Source organism: Pezoporus flaviventris, unplaced genomic scaffold, assembly GCF_033815535.1.
Source record: "Pezoporus flaviventris isolate CSIRO_AGI_PZ_B2104156 unplaced genomic scaffold, CSIRO_AGI_Pfla_v1 ptg000051l, whole genome shotgun sequence".
In the NCBI taxonomy this organism is placed as follows: domain Eukaryota; kingdom Metazoa; phylum Chordata; class Aves; order Psittaciformes; family Psittacidae; genus Pezoporus; species Pezoporus flaviventris.
In genome coordinates, this window is record NW_026892599.1 from 19114 (window position 1) to 45616 (window position 26503).

Consider the following 26503-nt stretch of genomic DNA (forward strand, 5'->3'; position numbering starts at 1 on the left):
GTGTGGGTCTGGGGAGTCACTTGGGGGTCACTTGGGAGGCAGGTTTGGGGAATCACTGGGGGGGCATTTGGGAGGCAGTTGTGGGTCCGGGAGGCCACTAGGGGGGCAATTTTAGGGCTGAGGGGATCATTTGGGGGCAGTTATGGCTCTGGGGGTCACTGGGTGAACACTTGGGGGGAGAGGTAGGTCTGCGAGCTCTCTTGGAGGGCAGGTGTGTGTCTGGGGTGTCACTTGGGGGCAGTTGTGTGTCTGGGGGGTCACTTAAGGGCAGTTGTGGGTCTGGGGGGTCACTTGGGGGGCAGTTGTGGGTCTGAGTGGTCACTCTGGGGGCAGTTTTGGGGCTGTTGTAGGTCTGGGAGATGACTGGAGGGCAGCTCTGGGTCTTTGGGGTCACTTGGAGGGAACTTGTGGGACTGGGATTTCATTTGGGGGACACTTGGGGAACTGTTTTTGGTCTGGGGGTCACTAGGGGGTCACTTGGGAGCAGTTTTGGGTCTAGGATGTTACTTGAGGGTCACCTGGGGGGCAGTTGTGGGTATGGGGAGTACCCACAGAGCATGAGGTTTGGCTTAGAGAAGCCTCACTGCTCGTCAATGAGGTTGCAGTAGCGGCAGTGTCTGTCTCAGGCCTTGGAGTAGCCCCGTTGCTGTGGCTGGCACTGCAGGAGCTGCTGTGCTTGTTGCAGTGGTTGGAATAGCTGCAGTGTTTATGCCTATCGTTGCCATGTAGTAGCCACTGTCCCAGTCACTGGGGTTGCAGTAGCCACAGGGCTTGTGGCTGGCAATGAGAAGCTGCAGTGCTTGTGGCTTGCACTGGAGAAGCCTCACTGCTTGTTGATGTGGTTGGAATACCTGCAGCGCCCATCACTGGAGTTGAAGTAGCTGCAGCACCTGTCCTTGGCATTGGAGTAACCCATGGGCCTGTCGCCATGGTTGCAGTAGGCACAGTTCTTAGGGCTTGGGTTGGAGAAGCCTCACTGCTCGTTAATGAGGTTGCAGTAGCGGCAGTGTCTGTCTCAGGCATTGGAGTAGCCCCGTTGCTGTGGCTGGCACTGGAGCAGCTGCTGTTCTTGTTGCAGTGGTTGGAATAGCTGCAGTGTTTATGCCTATTGTTGCCATGTAGTAGCCACAGTCCCAGTCACAGGGATTGCAGTAGCTGCAGGTCTTGTGCCTGGCAATGAGAAGCCGCAGTGCTTGTGGCTCGCACTGGAGAAGCCTCACTGCTTGTTGATGTGGTTGCAACACCTGCAGTGCCTGTCTTTGGAGTTGTAGCAGCCGCAGCACCTGTCCTTGGCATTAGAGTAACCCATGGGCCTGCTGCCATGGTTGCAGTAGGCACAGTTCTTAGGGCTTGGGTTGGAGAAGCCTCACTGCTTGTCGATGGCGTTGGAGGAGCAGCAGTGTTTGTCACTGGCATTGGAGAAGGCACAGTGCTTCTGGGTAGGGTTGATCTAGGCACTGCATATGTTGCAGGCCTTAGAGTAGCCCCATTGCTCCTTCCTAGAGTTGGAATAGCTGCAGACCTGAAAACTGCTGGTGGAGCAACTGCAGTGCTTGTGCCTGGGGTTGGATTGTCCAAAGTGCTTGTTGATGGGGCTGGAGTAGCCACAGTGCCTGTCCTTTGCATTCGAGTGGCTGATGTGTCTGTCACGGCACTTTGAGTACCCGCAGAGCATGAAGCTTGGTTTGGAGAAGCGTCACTGCTCGTCGATGAGGTTGCAGTAGTGGCAGTGTCTGTCTCAGGCATTGGAGTAGCCTTATTGTTCTGCCTGGCACTGCAGTAGCTGCTGTGCTTGTTGCAGTGGCTGGAATAGCTGCAGTGTTTATGCCTATCGTTGCCATGTAGTAGCCGCTGTCCTGGTCACTGGGGTTGCAGTAGCCGCAGGGCTTGTGGCTGGCAATCAGAAGCCGCAGTGCTTGTGGCTCGCACTGGAGAAGCCTCACTGCTTGTTGATGTGGTTGCAATACCTGCAGTGCCTGTCTTTGGAGTTGTAGCAGGCACAGCACCTGTCCTTGGCATTGGAGTAACCCATGGGTCTGCTGCCATGGTTGCAGTAGGCACAGTTCTTAGGGCCTGGGTTGGAGAAGCCTCACTGCTTGTCGATGGCATTGGAGGAGCAGCAGTGTTTGTCAGTGGCGTTGGAGAAGCCACAGTGCTTCTGGGTGGGGTTGATCTAGGCACTGCCTATGTTGTAGGCCTTAGAGTAGCCCCATTGCTCCTTCATAGAGTTGGAATAGCTGCAGACCTGAAAACTGCTGGTGGAGCAACTGAACTACTTGTGCCTGGGGTTGGATTGTCCAAAGTGCTTCTTGATGGGGCTGGAGTAGCCACAGTGCCTGTCCTTTGCATTCGAGTGGCTGATGTGTCTGTCACGGTACTTTGAGTACCCGCACTGCATGTGGCTTGGTTTGGAGAAGCCTCACTGCTCGTCAATGAGGTTGCAGTAGCGGCAGTGTCTGTCTCAGGCATTGGAGTAGCCCCGTTGCTGTGGCTGGATTAACTGCAGCAGCTGCTGTGCTTGTTGCAGTGGCTGGAATAGCTGCAGTGTTTATGCCTATTGTTGCTATGTAGTAGCATCTGTCCCAGTCACGGGGGTTGCAGTAGCCGCAGGGCTTGTGGATGGCAGTGAGAAGCCGCAGTGCTTGTGGCTCGCACTGGAGAAGCCTCACTGCTTGTTGATGGGTCACTGGTGATGGAGAGGCTGCAGTGGTCGTGCCTGGCACTGGAGTAGCTGTAGTGCTTCTGGTAGGACTTGCAGTAGCCACAGTGTTTGTGCCTGGGGTTGATCTAGCCACTGCAAACGTTGCAGGCCTTAAGAGTAGCGACAGTGCTCCCTCCTAGAGTTGGAAGAGCTGCATACCTGGAAACTGGTGGTGGAGCAGCTGCAGTGCTTGTGCCTGGGGTTGGATTGTCCAAAGTGCTTCTTGATGGGGCTGGAGTAGCCACAGTGCCTGTCCTTTGCATTCGAGTGGCTGATGTGTCTGTCACGGTACTTTGAGTACCCGCAGTGCATGAGGCTTGGTTTGGAGAAGCCTCACTGCTCGTCAATGAGGTTGCAGTAGCGGAAGTGTCTGTCTCAGGCATTTGAGTAGCCCCGTTGCTGTGGCTGGCACTGCAGCAGCTGCTGTGCTTGTTGCAGTGGCTGGAATAGCTGTAGTGTTTATGCCTATTGTTGCCATGTAGTAGCCACTGTCCCAGTCACCGGGGTTGCAGTAGCCGCAGGGCTTGTGGTTGGCAGTGAGAAGCCGCAGTGCTTGTGGCTCGCACTGGAGAAGCCTCACTGCTTGTTGATGTGGTTGGAATACCTGCAGTGCCCATCACTGGAGTTGCAGCAGCCACAGCATCTGTCTTTGGCATTGGAGTAGCCCATGTGCCTGCTGCCATGGTTGCAGTAGGCACAGTTCTTAGGGCCTGGGTTGGAGAAGCCTCACTGCTTGTTGATGGGGCTCCAGAAGCAGCAGTGTGTGTCACTGGCGTTGGAGAGGCTGCAGTGGTTGTGGCTTGCACTGGAGTAGCTGCAGTGTTTGTGGCTGGGGTTGACGTAGCCACTGTACACATAGCAGGCCTTAGAGTAGCGCCATTGCTCCTTCCCAGAGATAGAGTAGCTGCAGAGCTTAAAACTGGTGGTGGAGTAACTGCAGTCCTTGTGCCTGGGGCTGGATTAACTGCAGGGCATGTTGAATTGGGTCGCACCAGCCACAGTGCCTGTCCTCGGTGTTTGAGTGGCCGATGTGTCTGTCACTGTATTTGTAGTACCTGCAGTTCTTGTGGCTTGGGTTTGAGAAGCTTCACTGCTTGTCACTGAGTTTGGAGTAGCCACACTGCTTTTTTTGCCCTGTTTGGAATAGCAGCACTGCATGTTGCTGGAGTTGTAGCTGCAGTGACAGTCCTTGCCATTGGAGTAGCCACGGTGCCTGTTGCCATTGTTGGTGTCACCGCAGTGGTTGTGGCTGGTGTTGGAGTAGCTGCAGTGCTCGTGGCTTGTGTTGGAGTAGCCGCATTGTCTGTTGCTTTGATGTCAGATCTTGTCTCTCCTCACTGCAGAGCATGAGAGACTGAATCAGCCTTGCTCAGGGTAAGTGCTAATCAGAAACCACTATACAATCGGTGTGTTACCAGCGTTATCCTCAGACTAAAGCCCAACCTCACCACTGCCCCAGCTACAAGGAGGAGATATAACTCTTATGAGGTGTCCCTCTGACACCTATTGCTCTCCAAAGAACCCAGAAACCAATCCCCACAAGCCCCCCAATAACTGCAAAAGTCCCCCCAAAACACCCAACCTCAACAAACTCCCCAAACTCCCAAACCCCCAAAACCCCCCGCTCTCCGCAAAACCCACAAAGTCCCCCCAAAAAACAACCCCCAAAACCTCAAAGTCTCCAAAAAATCCCCACAGGCCCCCAAAATCCATCCCAACCTCCCAAGAGCCCAAATCCCCACCAAAATACCCAACCTGCCAAAACCCCCAAACCCCACACTCCCCCCAAGAGGAGGGGGCCAAAACCCCCAAACCCCACAACCCCAAAACCCCCAAACCCCACAACCCCCAGCTTACTTGCCCAGCTGCTGGCTCAGGCTGTGAGGGTGGAGAGCAGCTGTCTCCTGGGGCAGTGGATGTTTGCAGCCAAGGGTGGTTGAACACATCGTCCAGGGATGGCCTGTCGCGAGCTCTCATGGACAAGCACCACCTGATGAGGTGCTGGCATTCTGGGGAGAATCCCGGAACTGCCGCTCAGTTGCGGGAGGCTCCTGCCTACCTTGTGCCACCGTCCGCAGCGCCCGGGCCTGGGTGCGCTCAGAGCTGCACCCAGACCTCCTGCTCCATGACTCGGTTTGGAGGAGAGCAGGACGGCAGGACATGGGCCACCTCCTCCAGCTGACCAAGGGCGATCAGCTGCCACCCCCTAAACCCCGACCTTCCCCTGCTGCTGCGAAGCCAGGTACCTACCGACAGAGATCCGGCGCTGGAAGAAGAGCTGCCCGCTGACGATGTCCTCGCAGCACCGGAAGGGGAGGACCCCGCACACCATCTCATACAGCAGCACGCCCAGGGACCAGATCGCCGCCGGACGGCCGTGGTACCAGTGCCAGCGGAACCACTCCGGCGGGTAGTACAAAGGTGTTCCTACAACAGGATACGGGCGCACCTCATTAGGCAGATGCCGCCTGCTCCTGGATTCTCGCCCGCGGATCCCCAGGGATGCAGGGGCCGCACCGGTGGCCCCACGGACGTGGGGACGCGCACTCGGTGTGACCCGCCACCTCTTCATCAGCACGTGACTCTTGTTCACAAACTGCCCGGTACAGGAAGCACCCTGGGCTGTGGGCTCACCGCTAAATGTGGTGTAGACCGTGTCCCTGAGGAGGGTGCTGCAACCAAAGTCAATAAGCTTGACCTCTCTGGTGGCCAAGTTGATGATGATGTTCTTGGGCTTGATATCCCTGTGCAGGACACCGCAGCTGTGGCAGTGCCGCACAGCCACCAGCACCTGGAGGAAAATGCCCCGCGCCAGATCCTCGGGCAGGAACCTCTGCTTTTTGATGAAGTCGGAGAGGTCCTGCGATGGCTCCGGACGCTCCAGAACCAGCACAAAGGAGTGGGGCAGCTCAAACCAACTGAGGAGCTGGATGATGGCACTGCAGCCGGAGCGCACCTTCCTCAACATGGCTATCTCCATGGGAATGCGAGTGCCGCTGGGCTGCAGGGGGACCGCGGCACCGTCAGCAGGGCCGATGCTGGCCCGGGGCTCCTGGGCCTCCCTGCCTGGGATGCTCTGATGCCCTCCTGCCCGGCCCCACTGCTCCCAGGTGCCCCCCGCAATCCCCAGGGATGCTCTGGTGCACCCCTACCCGGCCCGTGTCCCCTGCTGACTCCACACCCACTCCCCTCACGCCGTCCCACTTTCCCCCCCGCCGGCCCCACCGGCTCACCCCCACCCGCTCTGCCCCGCACTGTCCCGGTGGCCCCGCGCACTCACCCGCTCGCCCCACGAGGAGATGCGCTCCCGAGCCACTCGTTTGATCGCCACCTGCGAGCCAAGGGCAGCGCTGGGCTGAGCTGAGCTGAGCCGAGCCCCGCCGCCTCCCCGGCCCGCCGCCGGCCCCGCCCTTACCGGGCTGTTGTCACACAGGCGGAGCCCCGAGTACACGGACGCGAAGCCGCCTCTCCCCAGCAGCGGTCCCACGCGGTAAAGCCGCTCGAAGCTCTCCTTGTCGTGCCCCGTGCGACAGACGCGGCCGCTGTCGCTGCGCGCGGGGTCCCCGCCGCCGGTCCGCGCTCCGCCGCCGGTCCGCGCTCCGCCGGGCACCTGTGGGTGGTGGCGGCCCCCGGCCGGCCCCAGGCGGGGCCGGGCCTGGGGGCGGGCCGGGGAGCGCCAGGGGGCGGCGCTGCCTCGCCAGACCCAGACCCAGGGGCGGCTCGCCCAGCGCAGCCACTGCCAGAAGCGGGAGAGGGGAGCGGTGCCGCGAGCCCCTGCGGGGGGACGCTGGGGGACGCTGGGGGGACGGGGGAGGCACCATCGCGGGGAGCGGCGGAGGGCGGGCTCCGGACCGCCGAGAGCTGCCGCCGCCGCCGCCTCACCTGGTGCTGCTGCCGCTGCTCCTGCAGAAGCCGCTGCCGCTCAGAAGCCGCTGCCGAAGTCGCTGCCGCTCAAAAGCCGCTCAGAAGCCGCTCAAAAGCCGCTGCTGCCGCCGCCGCCGCAGCCTCGCTGTCAACGGCTCTGTCCACGCGCGCCCCGGGCGCCCGCTGCCACCGGGCGGAGCGGCCGGCGGGGGGGGTCTCGCGGCCGCGGGAGCCCGGGGAACGGCGGAGCGGGCCCTGCCCAGCCCCGCGGCCGGGCTCGTGCGCCCCCCGCCCGGCAGCAGCATCCCCGCGGCCGAGCCTTTGGAAACCGAACCTCAGCCTCGGGACCCTGCGAACGAGGCTTTAGAACTGAAACCGGAGGCTTTGGGAAGTCACAAGGAGGCTGCAATTTACTGCTTATTTTATCCCCTCTTTCCTTTCCACAGAGGTGGATTGAGAGGAGATTGTGATAAACACATAAATGTATTGGCTTTCTCAAATCATAGGCGTGCTCACGTGCAGGATATAACTGTACGAGTTTACAGTAACAGAAACAAAACACGCTAAAGATACAAGACCAGACAGCAAGTTAAAAAGGTTCAGATCTCTTGATCTAAATGGAGTCACATAGCAAAAGAATTTGTAAAGGTAAGAGAAGGTGGGGGGTGAAGCTTGGTATAAGGAAAGCTAGTGCCTGGAAAACATAGGGTTAAAGTACTGTTTAGCTTAACTTAGGCTGTAGAAAGAGAACAATGTTTATGTTGTAAGTCGGTGGGATGTAGTGGCCCCACTTAAACATGAGTTGTTTCAGGCTAGTCTTCTAAAGGAGCTTTAAAGAGCGATGTTTGTGTTGTAAGTCTGTGGTGAGGTAACAGGCTTTAGTGGCCCCACTAAACATGAATGAGTTATTTCACACCATCGTTATCAGTTAGTTTGGAGACAGAGCCTCCCAAGGCTCTGCTAGCTTGGGATACTCCTTGTCTGCCCATCCTGCAACAAATTTTGCAGGAAGGTCACGCTGTTTTAAATCCTTGCTAGTTATCAGAATAATTACAGATATAGCTGGTTGTGTGGTTGCTGGGGGGTCCAGCTGTGCCAGAGGTGAAAAGTACACCGTGAGGAAGACTGCTTACTGCATCTTGAAGAGCCCTGCTCACAAGAGGAAGACTGTTTACTTCATCCTCAAGCCCCCTGCTCACAATCACCACAGAGCAGTGCGCAGACGCCAAGAGGAGGAGACTTGTGATGATAAATTCTGGAAGCTCGTTATAATATCCCCCGCCTATATGCGGGAATTATGAATATGCATGTAACACTGAAAGTATATAAACCTGTACCAAATGCTAATCCCTTGCGCCTCTGGCTGCGGTCACGCTGTTGCTTTTGCTTTCTTGCCTTTGTCCCTCACTAAACCCTCGTTACCTCGTTTAGAGGAGTGAGTTCGTATTTCACGAGCTCTCAGGAAGCTCTTCCCTGTGAGGGTGCTGAGGCGCTGGCGCAGGGTGCCCAGAGGAGCCGTGGCTGCCCCATCCCTGGCAGCGTTGGAGGCCGGGTTGGACACAGGGGCTTGGAGCAAGCTGCTCCTTCCATGTGGAAGGTGTCCCTGCCCGTGGCAGGGCTTGGAGCTGGAGGAGCTTTAAGGTCCCTTCACCCCAGCCCATCCGGTGCCTCTGGGATCCCATGGGGGGCGGCTCCTCCATGAGGAAAGGCCCCGCCCCTCACGGGGGTCCCGCTGCCCCCCGCCCACTGCCCCGTGCGCATGTGCCGGAGGCCGGACTACAGGTCCCAGCGTGCCCCGCGCGGGGGAGCCGTGCGCTGATTGGCTGCGTCGGAGGCGGGCCCAGGGCGTGAGGCGGAGCTGCAGCCGGCAATGGCGGCGGCAGAGCGGGAGGAGGTGAGGGTGAGCGGGCGCGGCGCGGGTCTGGGGGGCGCTGCAGAGCCCGGGGAGCGGGGCTGGGGGTCTGCGGCCCCCCGAGGCTCTGGGCAGTGGGGCCGGGCGCTGCGGGGGAATGCGGGGGGCGGGTGCGAGCGCTGGGCAGTGGGGCTGCGAGATGGCTGGGAGTGTGGGGTGCTGCGAAGCCGGGGCATGGGGGGCTGGGAGCTGTGGGGGTCCCGCACCTTTCCGGCCCTGGGGATGGAGCGGGGCTGTTGTGGGGGGCCCTGGGGGCTGTTTCCCCCCGGGGGGGAGGTGCTGCTGGGGCAGCCGATCCCCGGCACCCGGGGGGGGGGCGGGCCCGAGGTGTCGTTGACTCTGAGCCGGGTTTTGGCTCCTGGAGCGGGATGGGGAGCAGGAAGGGAAGGATGAAAAACCCGAGGGTGGAGATAAGAACAGTTTAATAACCGAAGCACAATGTACTAGTGCTGGTAATAGTGATAATAATGATAAGGGACATAACAAGAAGAGAGAAAAAAAAAAAGGAAAAGAAAAAAAAAAGCCCAAGCCAATAAACACAAGTGATGCCCAATACAATTGCTCAGCACCTGCTGAGTGATACCCAGCCCGACCCGAGCAGTGATCCTTCCCTTCCAGATAGCTCCCCCCGGTTTATGTACAACTAAAACGTCAGTGTGTTGTCAGCACTGCTCTCGGAATAAAGCCAAAAGGCAGCAGAGCACCAGGTGCTAGAAAGCAAACGAGCACTGTCCCAGCCACAACCAGGACAGTATCCACCCCTTAGTCCATACCATTTATGTCATGCCAGGCCTCACACTTCCCACTGTCATGACTTGGGGCTCCATCTGCCATAGCAGTGTCTCCAGGCAGGAAAGATGGATGGTGTGGGGTGTTGGGTTGTTGGATGCTGAAGTCAGTTCCGATTCCGTCACTGCGACACTTGTCCGGTTTGATCAAAGTCCATTCTTCATTAATGGTGATCAAGGGAGTCAGGTTCAGATCCTCAGACCCACAGCGGTGGGGACAGGGGCCACGAGGTGTCCCGCGCAGTGATGGGTGTTCAGCCGCCATGGAAGCGATCACGGAATTCAGTATTACACAGCATCATAAAGTTCAATTCACTGGCTCTTTTCACCCCAAATCAGATCTCCTTCAGGTACACGCCGGACTTCCCCACCCTCCCGCAATACCCACCAAAAGCCCCCAGCTCTTTGAGCAAAAGCAATCCCACGAGCGGGTTTTCTTTTGCCTGAATCGGCAATAACCCAGACTGGTTGCCCCAGCACATCCTTTATGTGCACCCCAGGAACTTCATCCCCCTCTATGGTATGTAAAATCTGTAATTGGGCTGGGTCAGCCCTGTTGGCAGATCCTCTGGTGTTGAGCAAGCAGGTGGCCTTTGCTAAGTGTATCCCAGTGTTTGAAAGTCCCACCACCCATTGCTCTCAGTGTGGTTTTCAGCAGCCCATTGTACCATTTCCATTTCAAGTCTCAGTGTGTTGAGAAGGGCCAGAACCTTTACTTGCCCTGCTGCTGATTTCCCCTGGTCATCGAGCTGAAGGCTTTAGATGTGGGAGCAGTTGATCTAGGGCTTGTTCATGTCATTTTATGCCATCTAAAAACTAAACGGAGTTTCTCTCATTAAAGCTCTACAAATGCCCTTTCAATCCTAGCGCTTTTAATGTATGAGATAGCTGTGGATGGCCCGGTACACAGGCTACGCGTACAGCACCCTGCAGTACAAAATATGTATGACCTTCCTGGTCCCTGCGTGCGGCTGAAAATGAGTGTGGTGTCACAGGAGGTTATTTGAGGATGAACTAGAAATGTTCCAGGACTTGTTTCTGGGGAAGTCTCTGGTTCCCAGCTTGTCCTGGTGCTCTGTGGACAGGCTCCTGGCCATGTGTTGTCTGTGCAGGTGTTCCGGAGGCTCCGTGCTTCGTCACGCAGTCGCGTCCTGCACTGAGGTGACTCTTAGTTACTGCCGTAGCTCAAGCACAGGCCCTCGCCAACGGCTGCAGTCGCTGTGAGTGCTGGTTTGTGTAAACACGTTTTTTTTGCAAGGGATTATCTCTTCTGTGAAACGTTTGCATGGGATTTCTGTAGTTAAAAAAATACACAGCTGCTTTGTTTTCCCCCTGTGCTTGCCTGTGGTGAGTAGGAAGGAGAAGGAGAATGTCTGGCAGAGACGGGTAAAGAAGAGAAAGGGGAAGAAACAAGCCCAGAGAAGCAGTGCGGAAGATGCCAGTGAAGAGCAGGGAGAAGAGAAGCAGCAGCCTCCAGCAGGGCAGGCGAGAAAGTGCTCCTCCCAGAGCAGCGTCCCAGAAAAAGGAAGGCGGCGAGAAGTTGGAGTCTCAGGTGAGCCTCCTGCTGAGGGAATGTGTCGTGGGTTTTGGTGTCTGAGAAGTTGAAGGGTGAGAAGCAGTCTCTAGGTTCAGGCAGGCCTCGGTCAGACACAGCAGTGAAGCAGCTATTTATTTACCGTTTGTGCACAAACGGGTGTCCTGGCAAGCAGGCACACACAGCAAAGGCAGAACTTTGATTTGTATTTTCTTTCCCATCCTCAAGTTCCCTCCCTTGTTACCCCATTGGTTGGGGACTCCAAGGTTTACAGCCTCTCCGACGTGTATAATCTACGTGCTAACTGTCCCGCCTCTGGTTACACCTCCCCTTACTCAGTTTCGTACACCCCTTCCTCTTACTTCTTTCTTTCTCTCCTTTTAGGGTTTGATTTCATAACTCTCTGGCAGGCACATGGTACCCCAACTTACTGCTTAACTACAGCAGCGGTTTGCACTGGCTTAGCTTCATAGGTTGTACAAAGATAGCGTTCCTTTGCAGCACAGAGCATGTCTGTTGCCCAAAGATGCCGTTGTCTTTAAGCACAGAGTGTGCCTGTTTAAGTCACGGTATTGCAAACCCTATGTTTCGTTCCCTGAGTAACTTAGCCCCAGCCTCAATATTGCAAAGTCTTAGTATTACAAAACCTTAATATTGCAAAGCCTCATCCCGAATATGCAAACCCAACAGTGTTTCTCTCTCATGCGTGATTTTTCCCCGTAGGGAGCCTGCCATTTTCTTTTCACAGAATCATAGAACGGTTTGGGGTTTGGGTTGGAAAGGACCTTAAGATCATCCACTTCCAATTCCCCTGCCGCAGGCTGGGACACCACACGCTAGACTGTGTCATCCAAGACTCCGTCCAGCCTGGCCTTAAACACTGCCAGGGATGGAGCATCCACAGCCTCTCTGGGCAACCTGTTCCAGGGCCTCCCCACTCTCACAGTAAATGCAGTTGTTTTCATCATTCAGAGAATCTTTTTGGTAAAGGATCAGCGCAGCTTACAGATGGCATCACTGATGGCACAGCTTCTAAGTACCCAAGTTTGGATCATTAATTCTTTCATCCACCTTGGAGCAAGAGTAGTCCTAAAGCATTGCTGCCTGGTTCTTAGTTGTTCTCAACATGCACCAAGTAACAGAAAAGACCCGAAGGAGAAGCTCTTGGGGGTTTTATTTCTGGTGTTTAGGCAGTGCCAGTAGAGAGGAGACTGAGAGGTCTGGGAGCAGGCAGCTGTAAGCACACCTTCCTGGGATACCTGCCGAGCGGCTTGCTTTGCTTATCTCTGTTTCCCAGTGGTTTTAAATCCTGAATTGTGAGAGTTAAATGAATTCATTGATCTCAACAGAGCACTTCTGCATGGAAATAGCGGCTCAGGCGGGAAAGATGCCTCTTAGTCATGGTGCTTAAGAACTAGACGTACATTTGTTTGATTTTAAAATTCATACCCTTCAAAATGCACTCGCAAATGCATTGTGTCCCTTTCCAAATGCTGCAGTAAGCATTACTGAAGGCAGTTCCATAGAACAGGGCAGTTTGGCAGGTGGCCTTTTTTCTTGCTTTCTGATTGCACTGACTTTCCTTACCCTTCTCTACCCCCAGTGTGTCTTCTTTTCTTACAGCTTGGGTCTCACAGTGCCCAGGCAGGTTTGTGACCTACATTGATATCCAGGCTTCCTACAGATACAAACCCGATCAGTGGAATTACTTGAAGCAGTTCTGCAGACCTGGTTTTAAGAGTCCTCACAAGGTCTGTGTGTATCAGGAGGAGATGGAATCCATTTTGTTTCTTCAAGCAATGTGTAATAAGCGTGGTTTTACTGAGCTACAGCAAAGCTTTGAATTATTCTGATTTCACCGTATAAGGAGTTGTCCCATACATACGCTTTGGCAGTGATTTGGTCAGGGATGAAGGTCTTGTATGCACATCACATCCCTAACTCTTTCAGTGATTACTGTTTCCTTAAAGAGTATCTGCAGCTACCCATGTGGTTGCAGTACTGTGAGAAGTATCCTTTAGTACTTAAGTACCCCGCAGCAGTGGAGCAGAGTGTCTCAAACCAGTTCTTAAGGCTCCTGTTATGTAGAGCTCCTCAGTAGTTTAGCTAGGCAAAGAAGTCTGTCTTTCCTGAAACTGATTTTGGACTCAAATGTACTGTGTGATTTCTCCCATCTCTAAACCACCTTGCGCTAAAGCTGTGTTAGTTGTGTTAAATTCTTACTCCTCTTTAGGAGAAAAGTAAGGGGGAGGCAAGGAGCGATTGCCCAGTCATTGCTGCTTTACCTGCCGATCCAAAGGGAAGAGGTCTTTTCCTTTTTGTCACTAGAAAAGTAAAGAATAGTCTTTTCCCAAATCCCATTGAGAGGCTGGATTCTCACATCATGAATGTGTCTTGCAGCTCCAGCAGTCAAGTTTGGGGAGGAGGCTAGAGAGTCCAGTTTGGGGCATTTTCTCAGAGTGGGTGGGAAACAAAACCCACGTAGTTAATTCTGCTATGTATTCAGCATTCCCGGTTTTCCCCTTTTCAGTCTGTTGCTCAAGCCCTACGTGATGAAGATTGTCCTTTGATGATCATTCCAAGCAGGCCTTGTGAGTGGTTCTATTTCTTACACACATCTTAGCAGACTGTAAGCGTTCACATGAAATCACAACTCCAGTCTGAAAAGTGTTCTGTGGCAAGACCACGAGGAGCTGGCTCTTACCTGGCAGTGGCCTCCATTCAGTTTTAAACAGTTTGAAAGTATGAAGCTTTATCATCATTTTTTCTAGGGAGCCATCCATGGACACTTGGAGTGTGATTGGGTCAAGCTGAGCTCAACCGAACCCAAGCCAACCTGTTGGCACGAAGGAAATGCCACGACTGCAGGAAAGCTCCTCTGGGCAGCTGTTGAAGTTCAGGTGGTACTTGAGCCCAGTTAACTGGGCAGCTTGCTTTTCAGTGCTGCACATAGTGCTGCCTATGGAGAGCAGCAGAGGAATTAAGGGGACAAAAAGCTGGTTTTGTCACTGTGGTCAGCAGGTGCTTTTGAGTAGACAGGCAGAGGTCTCCGAGCTCAAGAGTATCTGTCACTGACCTAGAAGCTCATGCAAATAAGGAAGTGCTGTTATTTTTTTCCATGCTTTAAAATAGAGATTGTGTAAAGCAGGCCCAGGCTGTCAAAAAGAGAAAATAATGGATGAAGCGCTAAAGAATTAAAAATCTGTATGAAAAATGATGTACTGACCCAAAAGACAGAAAATCATTTGCAAAGAAGTTCTTACCTTCTTTTTGCCTACAGCCAGAGGGGAAGATCACAGAAGGATATTTAATTGTTAATTAACACAGGTTAGTTAATTGTTTCCTGAGAATAAGTGGGGGAGTAGATATTGCAGACTGAATATTAAGCCCAGGCATCAGTGCTTATTGGAACCTGATAAGGAAAGTGCAGAACCAGTAGATAAAGGTGATGTACAGCCGTGTAGGAGGACTGACCTACTCTTCCCTTTGGAATGAAACCAAGGATTTGGTGCAGCAAAGAGCAGGGCAACATAAATGAGTGTGTGAACGTCTGTCCTTGTCTCTTTCTTTTATAAACTCCTCTCTCTGTCTTACCCATAGTTTCTGTCTTTTTTTCCATTGCTTCCTTTTTCCATTGCTTTCCGTTTCTGCTTTCTTTTGGTATTTTGAATAGTTCTGAAGAGACGCTTCCTGGACTTCTCCATGAGGAGTGGTGTGCTAGCTGTGGCAAATCAGACTACCTTCAAAGATGGAAGAGGGAAAACAAGAAACGTAACTGACCTCAGTAGAGCTGCAAAGTAGGTTTTACCCTTCTTAAGTGCTTGTGTGTTGGATTCTGAGGCTGTGAAATAATTTAGGAATTGAAAAACCAAGATCAGAATCTGTTGTATCAAATGGCTGAGGGTACCCAGACGAGACTTCCTGGTAGATGGTTTCTGTGCCTGAGCACTTGCAAAGTTCCAGTAGGGAAAACCAGCACTGTGGTATGCAGAAATGAGCAAGGAGCCAAAAGCTTTAGTGTTCCTCAGAATGACTGTCAGTTTTGAAAACATTCCACTTGGTTTTCCTAGCCAAAATTAATAGCAAGGAAAGTTAAAGGAGGTTCAAATTGAAGTCTTCATGCAGCAGGACTCAGGCCAGCCAGTGATGGCCTCAGCTCTTCCTTCCTACAGCAGCCTTCCTAGTGCTGTGGAATGTCCTAGTACTTTTGCATCTCACCTCATCAGCATGCTCCTGTTTTTAGCACACGTCTGAAGGTCAGAAGGCAATGTCCTGGGCTCTGATGCCAGACAGCACCTCCCTTTCAGATGGACAGCAAGCATCTCCAATGCTGGGTAGCAACCAGCTACTCTCCATCCTCAGCCTGTCCGGAGCACAGGGGTACCTTTTCTTACCTCTGGATCTGAGGCTGCCGCATTCTAGCACCTTCCCAGCAGTGCTAGCACCCGCAGCTTAGGAAGTTTCCTTCTTCTGGCATCTACAACTACATTGTTTGTTCTTTGACAAGATGATTCTTCATTTCTTCTTAGGAAACGCTAATATGGGCAAGCACTTTGCAGGATAGGAAAACAACTCCAAGAAGTCCTCCTTTTGCTTCACTGAGCTGTTTTCTGCTTCTCTGCTATTAGCAGTCTTGTCTTTTGTCAGCAGCATCAGTAATATCCTGGATGCAAGATCAATTGGAGTAAAAATTTTGAAGACTATGCTATTTCTTGGTACTGGATTTTAATGTAAGATTCTAATGGGTAATTTTATGTTTTTCCAAACTCACTATGGAATGTGTAGGGAATTGAAGAATTGATCACGTACGTGTTTGGTACCAAACCTACTTTTAAGCTTTGCCATAATGTTGTTATGGTTCTGTATGTGAGGTAAGGATAGCACAGCATACATGCATACGGTATGGTCTGGAGTAGCTCTTGAATATCCTACCAGGCAGAAACTCAAGAGGTGCTGCCGTCTTCTGTTGCAGGACCCATCTGCATGGTAATTCCAAACCTAAAAATTCTTGATTACGAGACTTTCAAACCAATTGCAGTTGCTAAATGTCGTGAGTATCTATATAAAACACATCCCAATTTCCAAATTGATACTAGCAACATGTAGTTAAATTCATTGTAATACACAAATCCAGTGCAGCAGGCAAAGCAAATTAAAGAACAAAAACTACTGAACAGAGTTAGCTTTATCTTGCAATTCTTACTCAATAATGAGCAATTAGTAAAAATGCAGCACCAAAACAAAAGAAGTAGCTATTTTGCTGCAGCAGATCTGTGAGTGTATATGCCTAAATGGCCATTCTCTCTAGATCTGTTATTGAAATCAGACTTATGGTGAAGATTCTCTCAAAGGAGATGCTGCTCAACAGATGGGCTGGAGAGAGACTTGAGCATTTTCTGAACAGACTTTCTCCATACTGAAGCCAGTTTCCCCATTTCAAATAGGATACTTTTATAAGGGATTGTTGTTACTTTTAAAGTAGTTGGGTAGAATTTTCCTCACACTTTTCACCAAATGACAGCATGCATCCAGTGATTTCTGGGCAAACATATTAAAGTGCCAGAGTTTGGGTGATGAGAGTGAAGGCCTGGTGGTGGAAGGAGGTGGGATTAAAAATCTAATATGGAATTGCTCTGTTCTTTTTATCCTACTCCCAAAGAACTGCTGCTTTCAAGGCTCAGTTTAAGGGAAGCACTCTATTAATGACAGTTGTTACCATGTATTCATTCAGTTTTGGTGTTACTAGAGCAAATCTGAAGCTAACCGTAGATAAAGGTATCTTACTGCCTTGAAGAAGAGAGTCAGGAACTCCAAAATGACAGTGCTTTTTTGAGGAATACATTCTGAATTTCAAACAAGCCATTCAGAAAGGGAACACGCATCATGCTGGGAAGCCTCTAAGGGGCTAGGACTTAAGACCAGTTTACAAAGGCTTAACTAAATAAACTGATGTTCTTTTTCTTGTCCCTCTGCCCGTCTGGCTTAGTTTGCCCAAAACATCCGGTTTTGATTGTCTGTGGTCAGGCTGACCCGTTTGTTATCTTTAGTCACTGGCTAAATAAACTGGGAACATTCAGAAGAGAAGTTCCTGACCACAGGGAAGAAAAGGGTTTCATTTCTTTTGTGGCTGTTCTAACACAAAATTCTGATGTAACACCTCAGAGTTGTAGAGAAATGAAATGTTCTGTGAAGCGTCTGAGCTGGATCTTTGTTGGATGGAACCATTGTTCCCACTGCTTTATTTGCATTGCTTTAGAAGAAACCCGCTGAGTAAAGGCCTTTTGCAGTCATTCTTTCCTTTCTGACTTTTTTTCTGGGAGTGAAATGAAAGCAAATGTTTCCTTAGCACAGACTTGATAAAGACACTGGAGATGTCCATCCTAGGGGTCCCACTGCTGGCTCTGAACAGGTTCTTTTTATGCATCACTATGCCCTGATCATTTTCTTCTCCGATGGGTAGAAAGGATCAGTGGTTTTCCTCCTAAAATGAATTCTTTTTTTTCTAGGAAAGCTCCTCAAATGTTACTTTCCTAATCTTGTTTCTGTGCAAGCAGGGATTTTAAATGGAGGACATAAACCAGTAACCTCCCCACACACAGGTATGTCTCCCATTTAACTTTGTGTGCTGTAGACTAGGCCATGGCCTGGAAAAGGCAGTGAGTTGGTCAGCCAGTGTAAATGACCAAACCAGACGTGTGCTGGTCCCATTCAGACGCCCTGAGAACTCGGTGTACGCAGACAATTCTGGCTGTGTCCAGATCATCATATATAATCTGTCTGTTTCTAACAGCAGAGAGCCATGAGGAAATATTTCATAAGGAAGATTTTGAAATACATTTTTGCAAACCGTTCTCCTACACGAGACGAAGGGACCCTCATTTGGAGTAAGAGGCGTGCAAGAAAGATGCTCATACTTGTTCTCCCTGGGTTTCTGTTTCTTGTCTTTCTAGTGGGCTGTTCGTTGCGATGATTGTGAGTCTGCTCTTCCTTGTGTTATTGAGGTTCACAGCTGGGATTCTCTTCTGGATTTTCATCTTTGGCGTGACTGGAATTACAGGTTATGGTAGGTGTAATCCTCCAGGCTCTGAGGCTGTTTTTCCTTATTGCTTAATTTTGGGCAAGGAAAGCAAGTGATTACATCAGTTAAATGCTGTAGTTGGGAGAGCTAGTGCCTAGTTTTAGACGCAATTAAATGAGAAGGGCCTAAATGGCAGCGAAATTTCATAAGAATCCAGCTGTGCTGATACTTAGCCCCAGATGTAGTAACCCGAACTATTTACCCCCAGTGTACTTAGTCCGCTTTCACTTGTACTGATCTTTCTTATCTGTAGATGTGATGTTATAGCTGGCTAGTCTCACAGTAACGCGTGTTTAGTTTTGCTTCCCTGACATGCTGAGGACAAAACGCTTCACTTGTCAAAGATTTAAATAACCCCAACCTTGTCTTTGCACTCTTCAAAAACGCTCATTTGATATTGATTGATTTTTAACAGGCATCTGGCATTGTCGCTGGGAGTACGACCATCTTAAAGGAGTACCTGGATCTGAGCTCTCTGTTTCTGGTACTGGATTCCAGACAGACTTCAGAGTGCACCTGCAGCTGAGGCAAAAATGGTTAGCATTTAGTAAGTGCCCTTTAAACTTGGTATCCGTTAAGGGATGTTCAGAAGATTCAGTCGCTGTCTTGCTACAGTTTCTGCCTTGTTAAATCTCCTCCTCTACATATGTTGCTCATAGAAGTAATCAGAATTCACTTTCTTTGTATAGTACAAAAATCTACCTTTTCTGCAAAGCGACTAGCGTATGTGTAAGGGGCCAGAATGCAGTCGCACTAGTGATGAGAGTGAAAAAGGCTTGTGTTCCTAGCATTCTACTTCCCTTGTGTTCAGTCTTCGCAGTGAGGAAGCAGAAGGCAAGAACTAAGTCCCGATGAAGATAAGGAGGGGCATTTTTGTCTCTCAGTCTGTTTATGCCCCCTCCTGGAGGGCCCCAGAAATGAGACGAATAACTCTGTGCATCTTTTGTAGACCTGTTTACATACAGGTCACTGCGTTTTCTTGGAGGCTGTCCTGAGGCTGTGTAATGAGCCATCACAAATGTCATCGCTTCTGGTTTTCAGAAGTGCTTCACTGCTTTCTCTTACAAGGGCAGTGTATTTAAAACAATCCTACTGGAACAAAATTACTGTGCTGCTGTTACTACTATATTAGCTGGCCCGCAGGCCCGCAGGCACTAACTGATGATGAATGGCACATAGCCTAAATCACTGCTTCTCCCTATTGGTAGCTAAATGAATAGAGCAGTAATTTACTCCTTTAGTCTGCTTTCTGTGCTTTGTGTCTTCAAGTAACTGTGTTGGATCATTGAGCTCAGGAGCATCTTTGCATATTGTTGAGGCAGAGCTTTTTAGCATGCTGGCCCTAGAGAATATTAGGATTTTGTTCCATCTTTCCGTGTAACTCCCCTGCCTGATTCTTAGGAGCCACTGTACAGTTTATCCAGAGGTCAGTGTCATTTTCAGATGAGTGAATTGAGGTACTACTAATGGGGACAAGCTACCTTTGTTCTGAAGAAAGTCTGTGGCTCTGAGCACCCCAGGGGTCACTTGCCACGTGCAGTTCTGATGGCTAGGGGTACTGCTCTCAGTACTGGGGATCGCAACTGAACATCATCTCTGAGTATCTGGGTCTGGATTCTGAGGCTGTGTCAAAGCTGTGGGACCTGAAGCCAATTCCCCTGTCCCTGTGCAAACCTCCAGACGCCACGGCTGAGGGATACCTTCCCTTTGTCTTCCTCTCCCTCCACAGAACTCTTGGTTTCAGCTGGAGGAGACAGGGCCTGCTGTGTGTAACCATCCACCACCGCTGGGCTGGTTTAATTGTTGTCTAACCCTCTGAGGCACCCAGAATTAAGGGATGTGTCTCAGGGTGAGAGGAGGTGAGCTTCAGGCATTTAAGACTCTGCCTTCTCGAGGTGGAGTCCAGAGAATTCTTTTGCTTCCTATTGCAGCAGTAGGATTTGAAGTGACACAAATAGAAATCAGAGAGAAGCCAACTCTTTAATCAAGATCTGGGTTATGAATCAAACAGTGCTCACAACTAAGAGAGGAAATGTTTCAGGACATGGTGCTCTCAGCTCTCTAACCTTAGAGCAAGCTTGTGTGATTCCAGCATCACAGCTGGAAGGTGAAAATCATTTGACCAAAACTGGACAAAAAAAAACCCAAAGCCCCTTTGTTTTCAGAAGTGCTTCACAAAGCCTCTTTGTTTTTTTTGACAGGAATGAGGGGAAAGGAGCTCACGCCAAGCTAACGCTCAGACGAGCCTGTTGATTTAAGTACACGTAAATGTTAGAGGAGTATGTATCAGAAAACTGCACTCTTCAGGAAAAGTTGACTCTTCATCTCCAGTTTGTATTTCCTATGAGGCTGTGACAGCTGTGTATCCTTCTGTCTGTGTACCTCTCTGGAGGAGCAGTCTTCTGGTCTACAAGACCGGATCAGTCTCTGCTTTCACCTTAGCCAAACCAGCGTTAAAAGGGCTATTTGGTCACTTGGCACTTGCTGCACCGGTGCACTCTTCCTCACTGGGCATTTGCGTGTGATGTACCAACTGGATAGTGAATTCAGTGTCATTAGAATGAACTGGACTAAAACCCATGCCGAGGTAGAGGATCATACAAGGTCTTTTATACTACATAAGGTTGGCTTCAAGGGGTGAAAAAGGAACCTCAGCAAAGAGTGACTATGCCCTTTCTTGGCTGTATGCTCTGTGAACCTGATGTTAATGGTTGCTTAGTTAGCTTGGGTGGGCTCCACGTGTGTTTTGTACAGAATAATGTAGGGAAGGAGTGAGAGAACACAGAGCGCCCGGAGTCCTCTGAATTGCCTGACAGCAGTCATTGCCTGTCCCTGGAAAGGCAAGGCTTTGGTAAAGTGTCAGAAAGGGGACAGTCACATTTTGCAAACAAATTGTTCTTTGTCATGCAAAGAGGGCCATGGCATACAGCTCTGGGATGAAGTCTGCCTGAGTTCTGTAAGTAATGAAAGTATTCAGTCTTGTCTGTGGCCCTTCATACACATCTCTGCATAGCAAGAGCGTTTTTCTGTGAGCGGCACAAGTGTTTTAGAGCTTGTGGTTACCCCCTGCAGACTCCTGAGTTGCTCAAAGCCCACAGCTCTGGGATTCCTCCTTGAAAAACCTCATTCAGTTTTCTGGCTACATCAGGAGAGCCTGTGTATAAAGTAATGGCTAATCAAACACCATGCAAGTATGCAAAGCTGACTTGTGACCCAGAGGGAGGTGTTACAAACACTTCCCTGCTGTGAGAGCTATCCTAATTGTATTTCTTAATCGCTGTTAAATGCAATGTGAGAAAACGTGCGTATCTTAAGTAATGATTCCTCATGTTAAATCTGAAAATAGTGCTTCGTTTTCAGCTAAGACTCCTTTGTTCAAAGCAATTTAGAGCTATGAAGCATTTTCTTTGTGCAGTGTCCTGTGAGCAGGTGAGTATCAACCAGCCTCATTTTCTGGGTGAGAAAAGAAGACGCAGAAATAGAGGTTTATTTGGAAAAGTGTTCCTGAATTCGTGAGGATTTCTGGTTTTGTGGTTCTCAAAAGGCAGCGGAAGAATTTGAAAGCTGTGCCTCAGACTTGCCCAAAGAGCAGCCAGGTTTCAAAGCAGAGGCTTGGCTGCTTTTGCACAGTGATGACCTTTATGGAGCTCCAGAAATACTTGTCTTTTGACTTGAGTGTGGGGTTGAATTGAAGTGTTTCTTGAAAACTAGAATTATTTATCAAATGTTATAGCAAGGTTATTTTCAGGTGTTTAAATGTCAATGTACTGCTGTGGTTAGGTACATCCCAGACAATTCCCCAACATCCTGATACCCGAACACTAAAAAGAAAGGGATTAGGAACTGACTGATTTTATTTAATGCCCAAACAGCAAACGCATGAATCGAACGACAGAAGTGAGGAAGAGTAATTTCATGTAAAGACTGCTCCTGTTTTAGTACCGTGAGATGGGTAAGGGAAGCTGTGGCAGCTTGCACAGAATGGCTCAGCTCAGTTGATTTCAGGTCGGTTGTGGTGATTTGCACAGGCCTCTGGTTTTGACTTACCCTCTGGTTTTCAATTGTTCTTATTTCCTCACTATTACTTTTTATGTGAGCAGCTTTTCTTTGTTTGTGTATCTTAAAAGATTATTTCTGACATTCAAATTCCGTATCTCTAGGTTTCAGTCGTGTGGTAAGCAGCCCTGTTTGCCAACCGTATAGTTTAAAGTTAAACACCTGCATAGGACATGAGTCCTTATATATGCAAACAGGTTACATAGTACTGGAGTGCAGTGTTGAATGACCTATTGAGACATCAAGCAGAATGATGTGATTTGTATGAAGCTGCTAAATTTCAGAGCCTGTGAACACTGGATTCAGTGCTTATCATTGTGGTGTTGATTTTTCTTCCCGGACAGGCTTTTAGCACAACCAAGGTGACTGAACTGTGTGCAGGTGCTCAGCGTACTTTTGCTTTTTATGGAGGAGAAAGCCCATACCTGAGTACCTCTTCATCTTCCAGGTAGCCGATGCCTTTGTCTTTCTCTGGCTGGTGAGCTTTGCAGTTGCACTGGGTCCACGGACCCTTGCTGGTGCCTTTGCCTCTTGTTCCTGGGCCTCTGGCAAACCAGCTGATGTTCCACTATGGCCACTCTTCCTTGGAACAAGCAATGCGGTGAGACTGTGGGGCTGGACGTGAGCCCTGTCACATATCCAGCAAGTGCAGGTTTTACATGTAGGGAAGCCATTCTGCAGATGCTGCAGCCCCCCCGACCCGACTGCCGCCCCCGCAGCACGCGCACACACACGTGCGCACCTATGGTCTGAGGTGTCATGAGCCCAGAGGGCTGAAAAGCATTTCTCTTAGACTGTATGATTTATAATGGTAAGAGAGATATATAAGCATTTCTATTATTATTACGGATAATTTTAATTATGTATATTTTTATATAATTATATATATATATATTCTATAATTATATAACCTTCCTTACGTGTTCATGTGAAACTTTGAGCCTTGAGACTTTTGTTTGCATTTCATGATTTTTATGAGGGCACATTTCATTAAGGAGCCAACCCAAACCAGACTGGGATTCTGAGATTCTGTGATTTTGTTCCATACCTTTAGCACTGGATGTAATTCTTAAATAATGGGCAAAATGAACCACAGATTCCTTCCAGTGCCAGTTATGTTAGTAGGGTAAGACTGGGAAAGTAAATTGTGTTTTCTTCACCAGTGTCGGGAAACATGACCAAATTCAGGTTCCTCTTCATGCTGCAACAACAACCACCGCATCTTCAGGACCTGCGCATGCATCTTGTTCCAGTGCTAACTAGTGCAGTTAGTTAGTAACTACTGCTTGTGTCATAGCTACAGAAGATCCATCATGCCTCAAACCTTAAATGGTGGCAGGTGTGGGCATATATGTAAGAGCACCAAGGTTTTACAGCGATGCCTCTATCTTCTCTCTGGCTTTTTAATTTTACTGAGAACTAACTTAGTACCTTTCTGGCCTAGTTTTAGTTGTCAGTAAAGTCACTCTTTCCAGTTGTCTTTCTATTTTCTCAGTAGCCTTTGATCTGTAAGGATCCGTACCAGCAGCTGTGGCTATCAGCTTCAATGTTTCTAGTGACTTTGCTGCTGCAGACTCTAACCAGGAAAATACTGAAAACCTCTTGATAGCCTTAATGACATGATGTGATGTGGCTTGTTCTTCAGATGGCACCATGTCTTGAATGCAGACATCTGCTGCCAGTAACTACACCCACTTGCATTGGATGGGAGTCACCAATAGCTCCACAGGTGCAGCCCCAAACCAACATCTGCATAAAGGTAATGGAGAAGAAATCTAACAAAAGAGCAATTTACCTCCTGGCATGCATGTTTCTAACAGGTGACTTCTGTAAAAAGTTTGATCCAGCTTGGGTTTCTCTAATTGCATTGTGAGAGCTTTAAGGGTTAATAGGATTCAAACCACCTTGAATAGAAATAAGCATTAAAGGTAAACCATGTAAGCTGAGGAAGGCATCTTGAAGAGCACAGGAGGCAGTTGTGTGAAAGACAGGACACGTGCACTTGTGTTCAGTAGGGAGGTATTCTGTGATTCTATCATTTATGGCCTTAGTAGTACTGAGCATTTCATTAAATACGTCCTCATTACTCTGCTTCCCTCATTTGATTGTAAGTCCTTGGCACAGATGGGCTGGTGGGCTTAACTAGACAAAATCTACCCTCCAGAATGCTCCTTACCCAAGGAGCAGGCTCATGATTCTCATCTCTGGTGGAATCTGGCTTGTGAGATACAGTGACTGTGCTCGGGCACCCTCATGGGGATATGAATCATTTTCCTTGCAGACAGTGGACTTGCTGCTTTGTGTGAGTGCAGTGGCTAAGCAAACTGGCACTAGTCTGTACAAACATCTGGAGGTATTGATGCTGGATCTGCTGAGGGAACTGTACCATAGCTTAAAATGAACTGTCACCAAGATCCAGGCCTAACTAAAACCTGAAGCCCACAGCACAGACTTGAAGGATGTCTTCTATCTGCAGGGCTGAATAAGCACAGCACTTTGTAAGATCAAGTCCTCTTCTTATTAGTGCTGTTCATAGTTTGCAGATACCATGTGAAATGCATTCTTTCTCTACTTAAAAGGGCAAAGTAATTTGTCAGGCGTGTGGCACGTGAAATCTTCACCATAAACACTGTGTGACTTGTGCAAGCAAGCTGCCTGAAATACAGGCACTGAGGCTTCTTGCATCAATCACAGCAGGGTTAATCAAATCAAAGCACAACATTCTTTTTCTCTGGAAAACTGAAGTCATAGCCCTGTGTCCCTGTTATAAAAGCAGAGATGCCCTCCCTCATGGGGTATTCAGGGCCCATACTCCCACAGAACCTCCATCACAAATGTCCAGCTCAACAGAAGCGTACCTTTGAGTTCCTCCTGTGGAAGTCAGGACTGTGTGTGCCACTGTGAAAGCTGAGAAGGCTCTTAGAAAATGGATAGTCTTGGCTCCAAGAGAGTTTTGTTTTGTTCAGGTTATTTTCAATTGCAGTAGAAAACTTGAGTGTCTGTATCAGGAAGACAATTTTGGTTGTTTTTCATTATTTTGTGAAAAGAAAATATTCTTTTACATTATTTTTCTTATCTCCATTTTCGTCTCCATCTCTATGTGCATACCGCTCCTGTGCTTGGATTTGGCTGTGACTGTGTAACGGATGGGAACCTCGCTGAGAGTTGATTCCCTCTCCTGACTGAGAGACAGCACAGTGTGGGTTTTTCACAGTGTATTTGGCAGAGTCCATGTGTGTATGTTCATGGTGACTGTTTGTCGGAAAGAGGCAGGAAACCACGAGGGTGCAGCTGTTCTATGAGCTTCCTGCTTGGGCACGCTGGGCCACCTGGCCAATGCTGTCAGTGCAGTACTGCCAACACTGAGATGATGAGGAACTGCACGGGCCCACGAGTAAACAGTGGCAGAGCTGGCATAAAGCCCCTTGTGTTTCTAAGAGTACAAAAGCAGGAGCCTCTTGTAGCTGACTCCGAGGCCTCACCTATGTGTGGATGGACCTCGTAGGAACTTTCCTGATTACCTGAGTCTCCCAGCAATGGCTGCAATGGGGCTTCCCAGCTGAAGTATGGGCCTGGAGGATGGTTGGGTTCTGACTGCTGATGTCTTTCTTCTAAGTCTCTGGTCTCTCTACGCAGTATTGATTCGATGCACTGCTCATTGTCATCTGTACTTTACTTATATACATGTACACAATTTGTTTTATTGTACTTACTTACTGTATAGAAATATCTACCCAGTTCGCTTTACTGTGCTTGTTTGCTTTAGTGTGCTTGTTTAATCCACTGTGCATGTTGTACAGCGAGTGTGTGATCGTTTTATTGAGTACCCTGCCTGTCAGCAGAACACTTGTGTACCCAGCAACCTCCCTGCCTCTCTTACAGACACCAGGTCCTGCTGCTTTCCCCAAGGTAGAACTGGACGTCTACGGAAAAGGACCTACCATGTACAGGATGGAACCAAAAGCAGCCTTGGAGGAGACAAAGCAGCGAAGCTGGGGCCAGCAGCCTGCCGCCCAGGCAAGGTAAGGCAGCCTGCCCACCTCTCCTCCTCTGCTTCGCAACTACCAGCCTTTGAGCATCCCCACCTTCTGTTGGGGCTTCTGAGAACACACGACCACCTTAGTGGAGTGACCAGCGACAGGACAGCAGGCCTGCTCCCCTGCCTTGGCCCAAAGCTGAGCTTCCTTATATCCTTCAATCAACACCATCATTCACTCAATTACATTCTTCAATCATCCCCATACTTCAATCAACACCATCCTTCAATCAGCCCCATCCTTCAATCAACAACATCCTTCAATCAACCCCATTCTTCAATCAACCCCATTCTTCAGTCAAACAAACCCTTCAGTCAAACCCATTCATCAGTGAACCCCATTCTTCAATAAACCCCATCCTTCAATCAACCCCATCCTTCAATCAACTACAAACTTCAATCAAACCCAAACTTCAATCAACCCAACTTTCAATCAATCTAATTCTTAAATCGATCCAATTCTTCAATCAAACCTACGCTTCAATCAACCCCATCTTTCAATCAATCCTATCCTTCCATTAATCTCATTCTTCA

General features: G+C 49.6%; 1 protein-coding gene and 1 long non-coding RNA gene across 2 annotated transcripts; one reads left to right on the plus strand and one right to left on the minus strand.

Annotated features, from left to right (window-relative positions):
* Positions 1-4554: 4554 nt before the first annotated feature.
* LOC133277168 (serine/threonine-protein kinase pim-1-like) lies at positions 4555-9530 on the minus strand. The gene is given in 6 exon segments (XM_061468796.1): positions 4555-4618; positions 4620-4710; positions 4952-5128; positions 5336-5702; positions 5982-6061; positions 9251-9530. Coding segments are annotated over 6 exon segments (1059 nt in total).
* Positions 9531-12435: 2905 nt separating this feature from the next.
* On the plus strand, positions 12436-13452 carry LOC133277164 (uncharacterized). Its single transcript, XR_009746099.1, has 2 exons — positions 12436-12550; positions 13330-13452. It is a non-coding gene; the product is annotated as an uncharacterized LOC133277164 (long non-coding RNA).
* The last annotated feature ends 13051 nt before the right edge of the window (positions 13453-26503 follow it).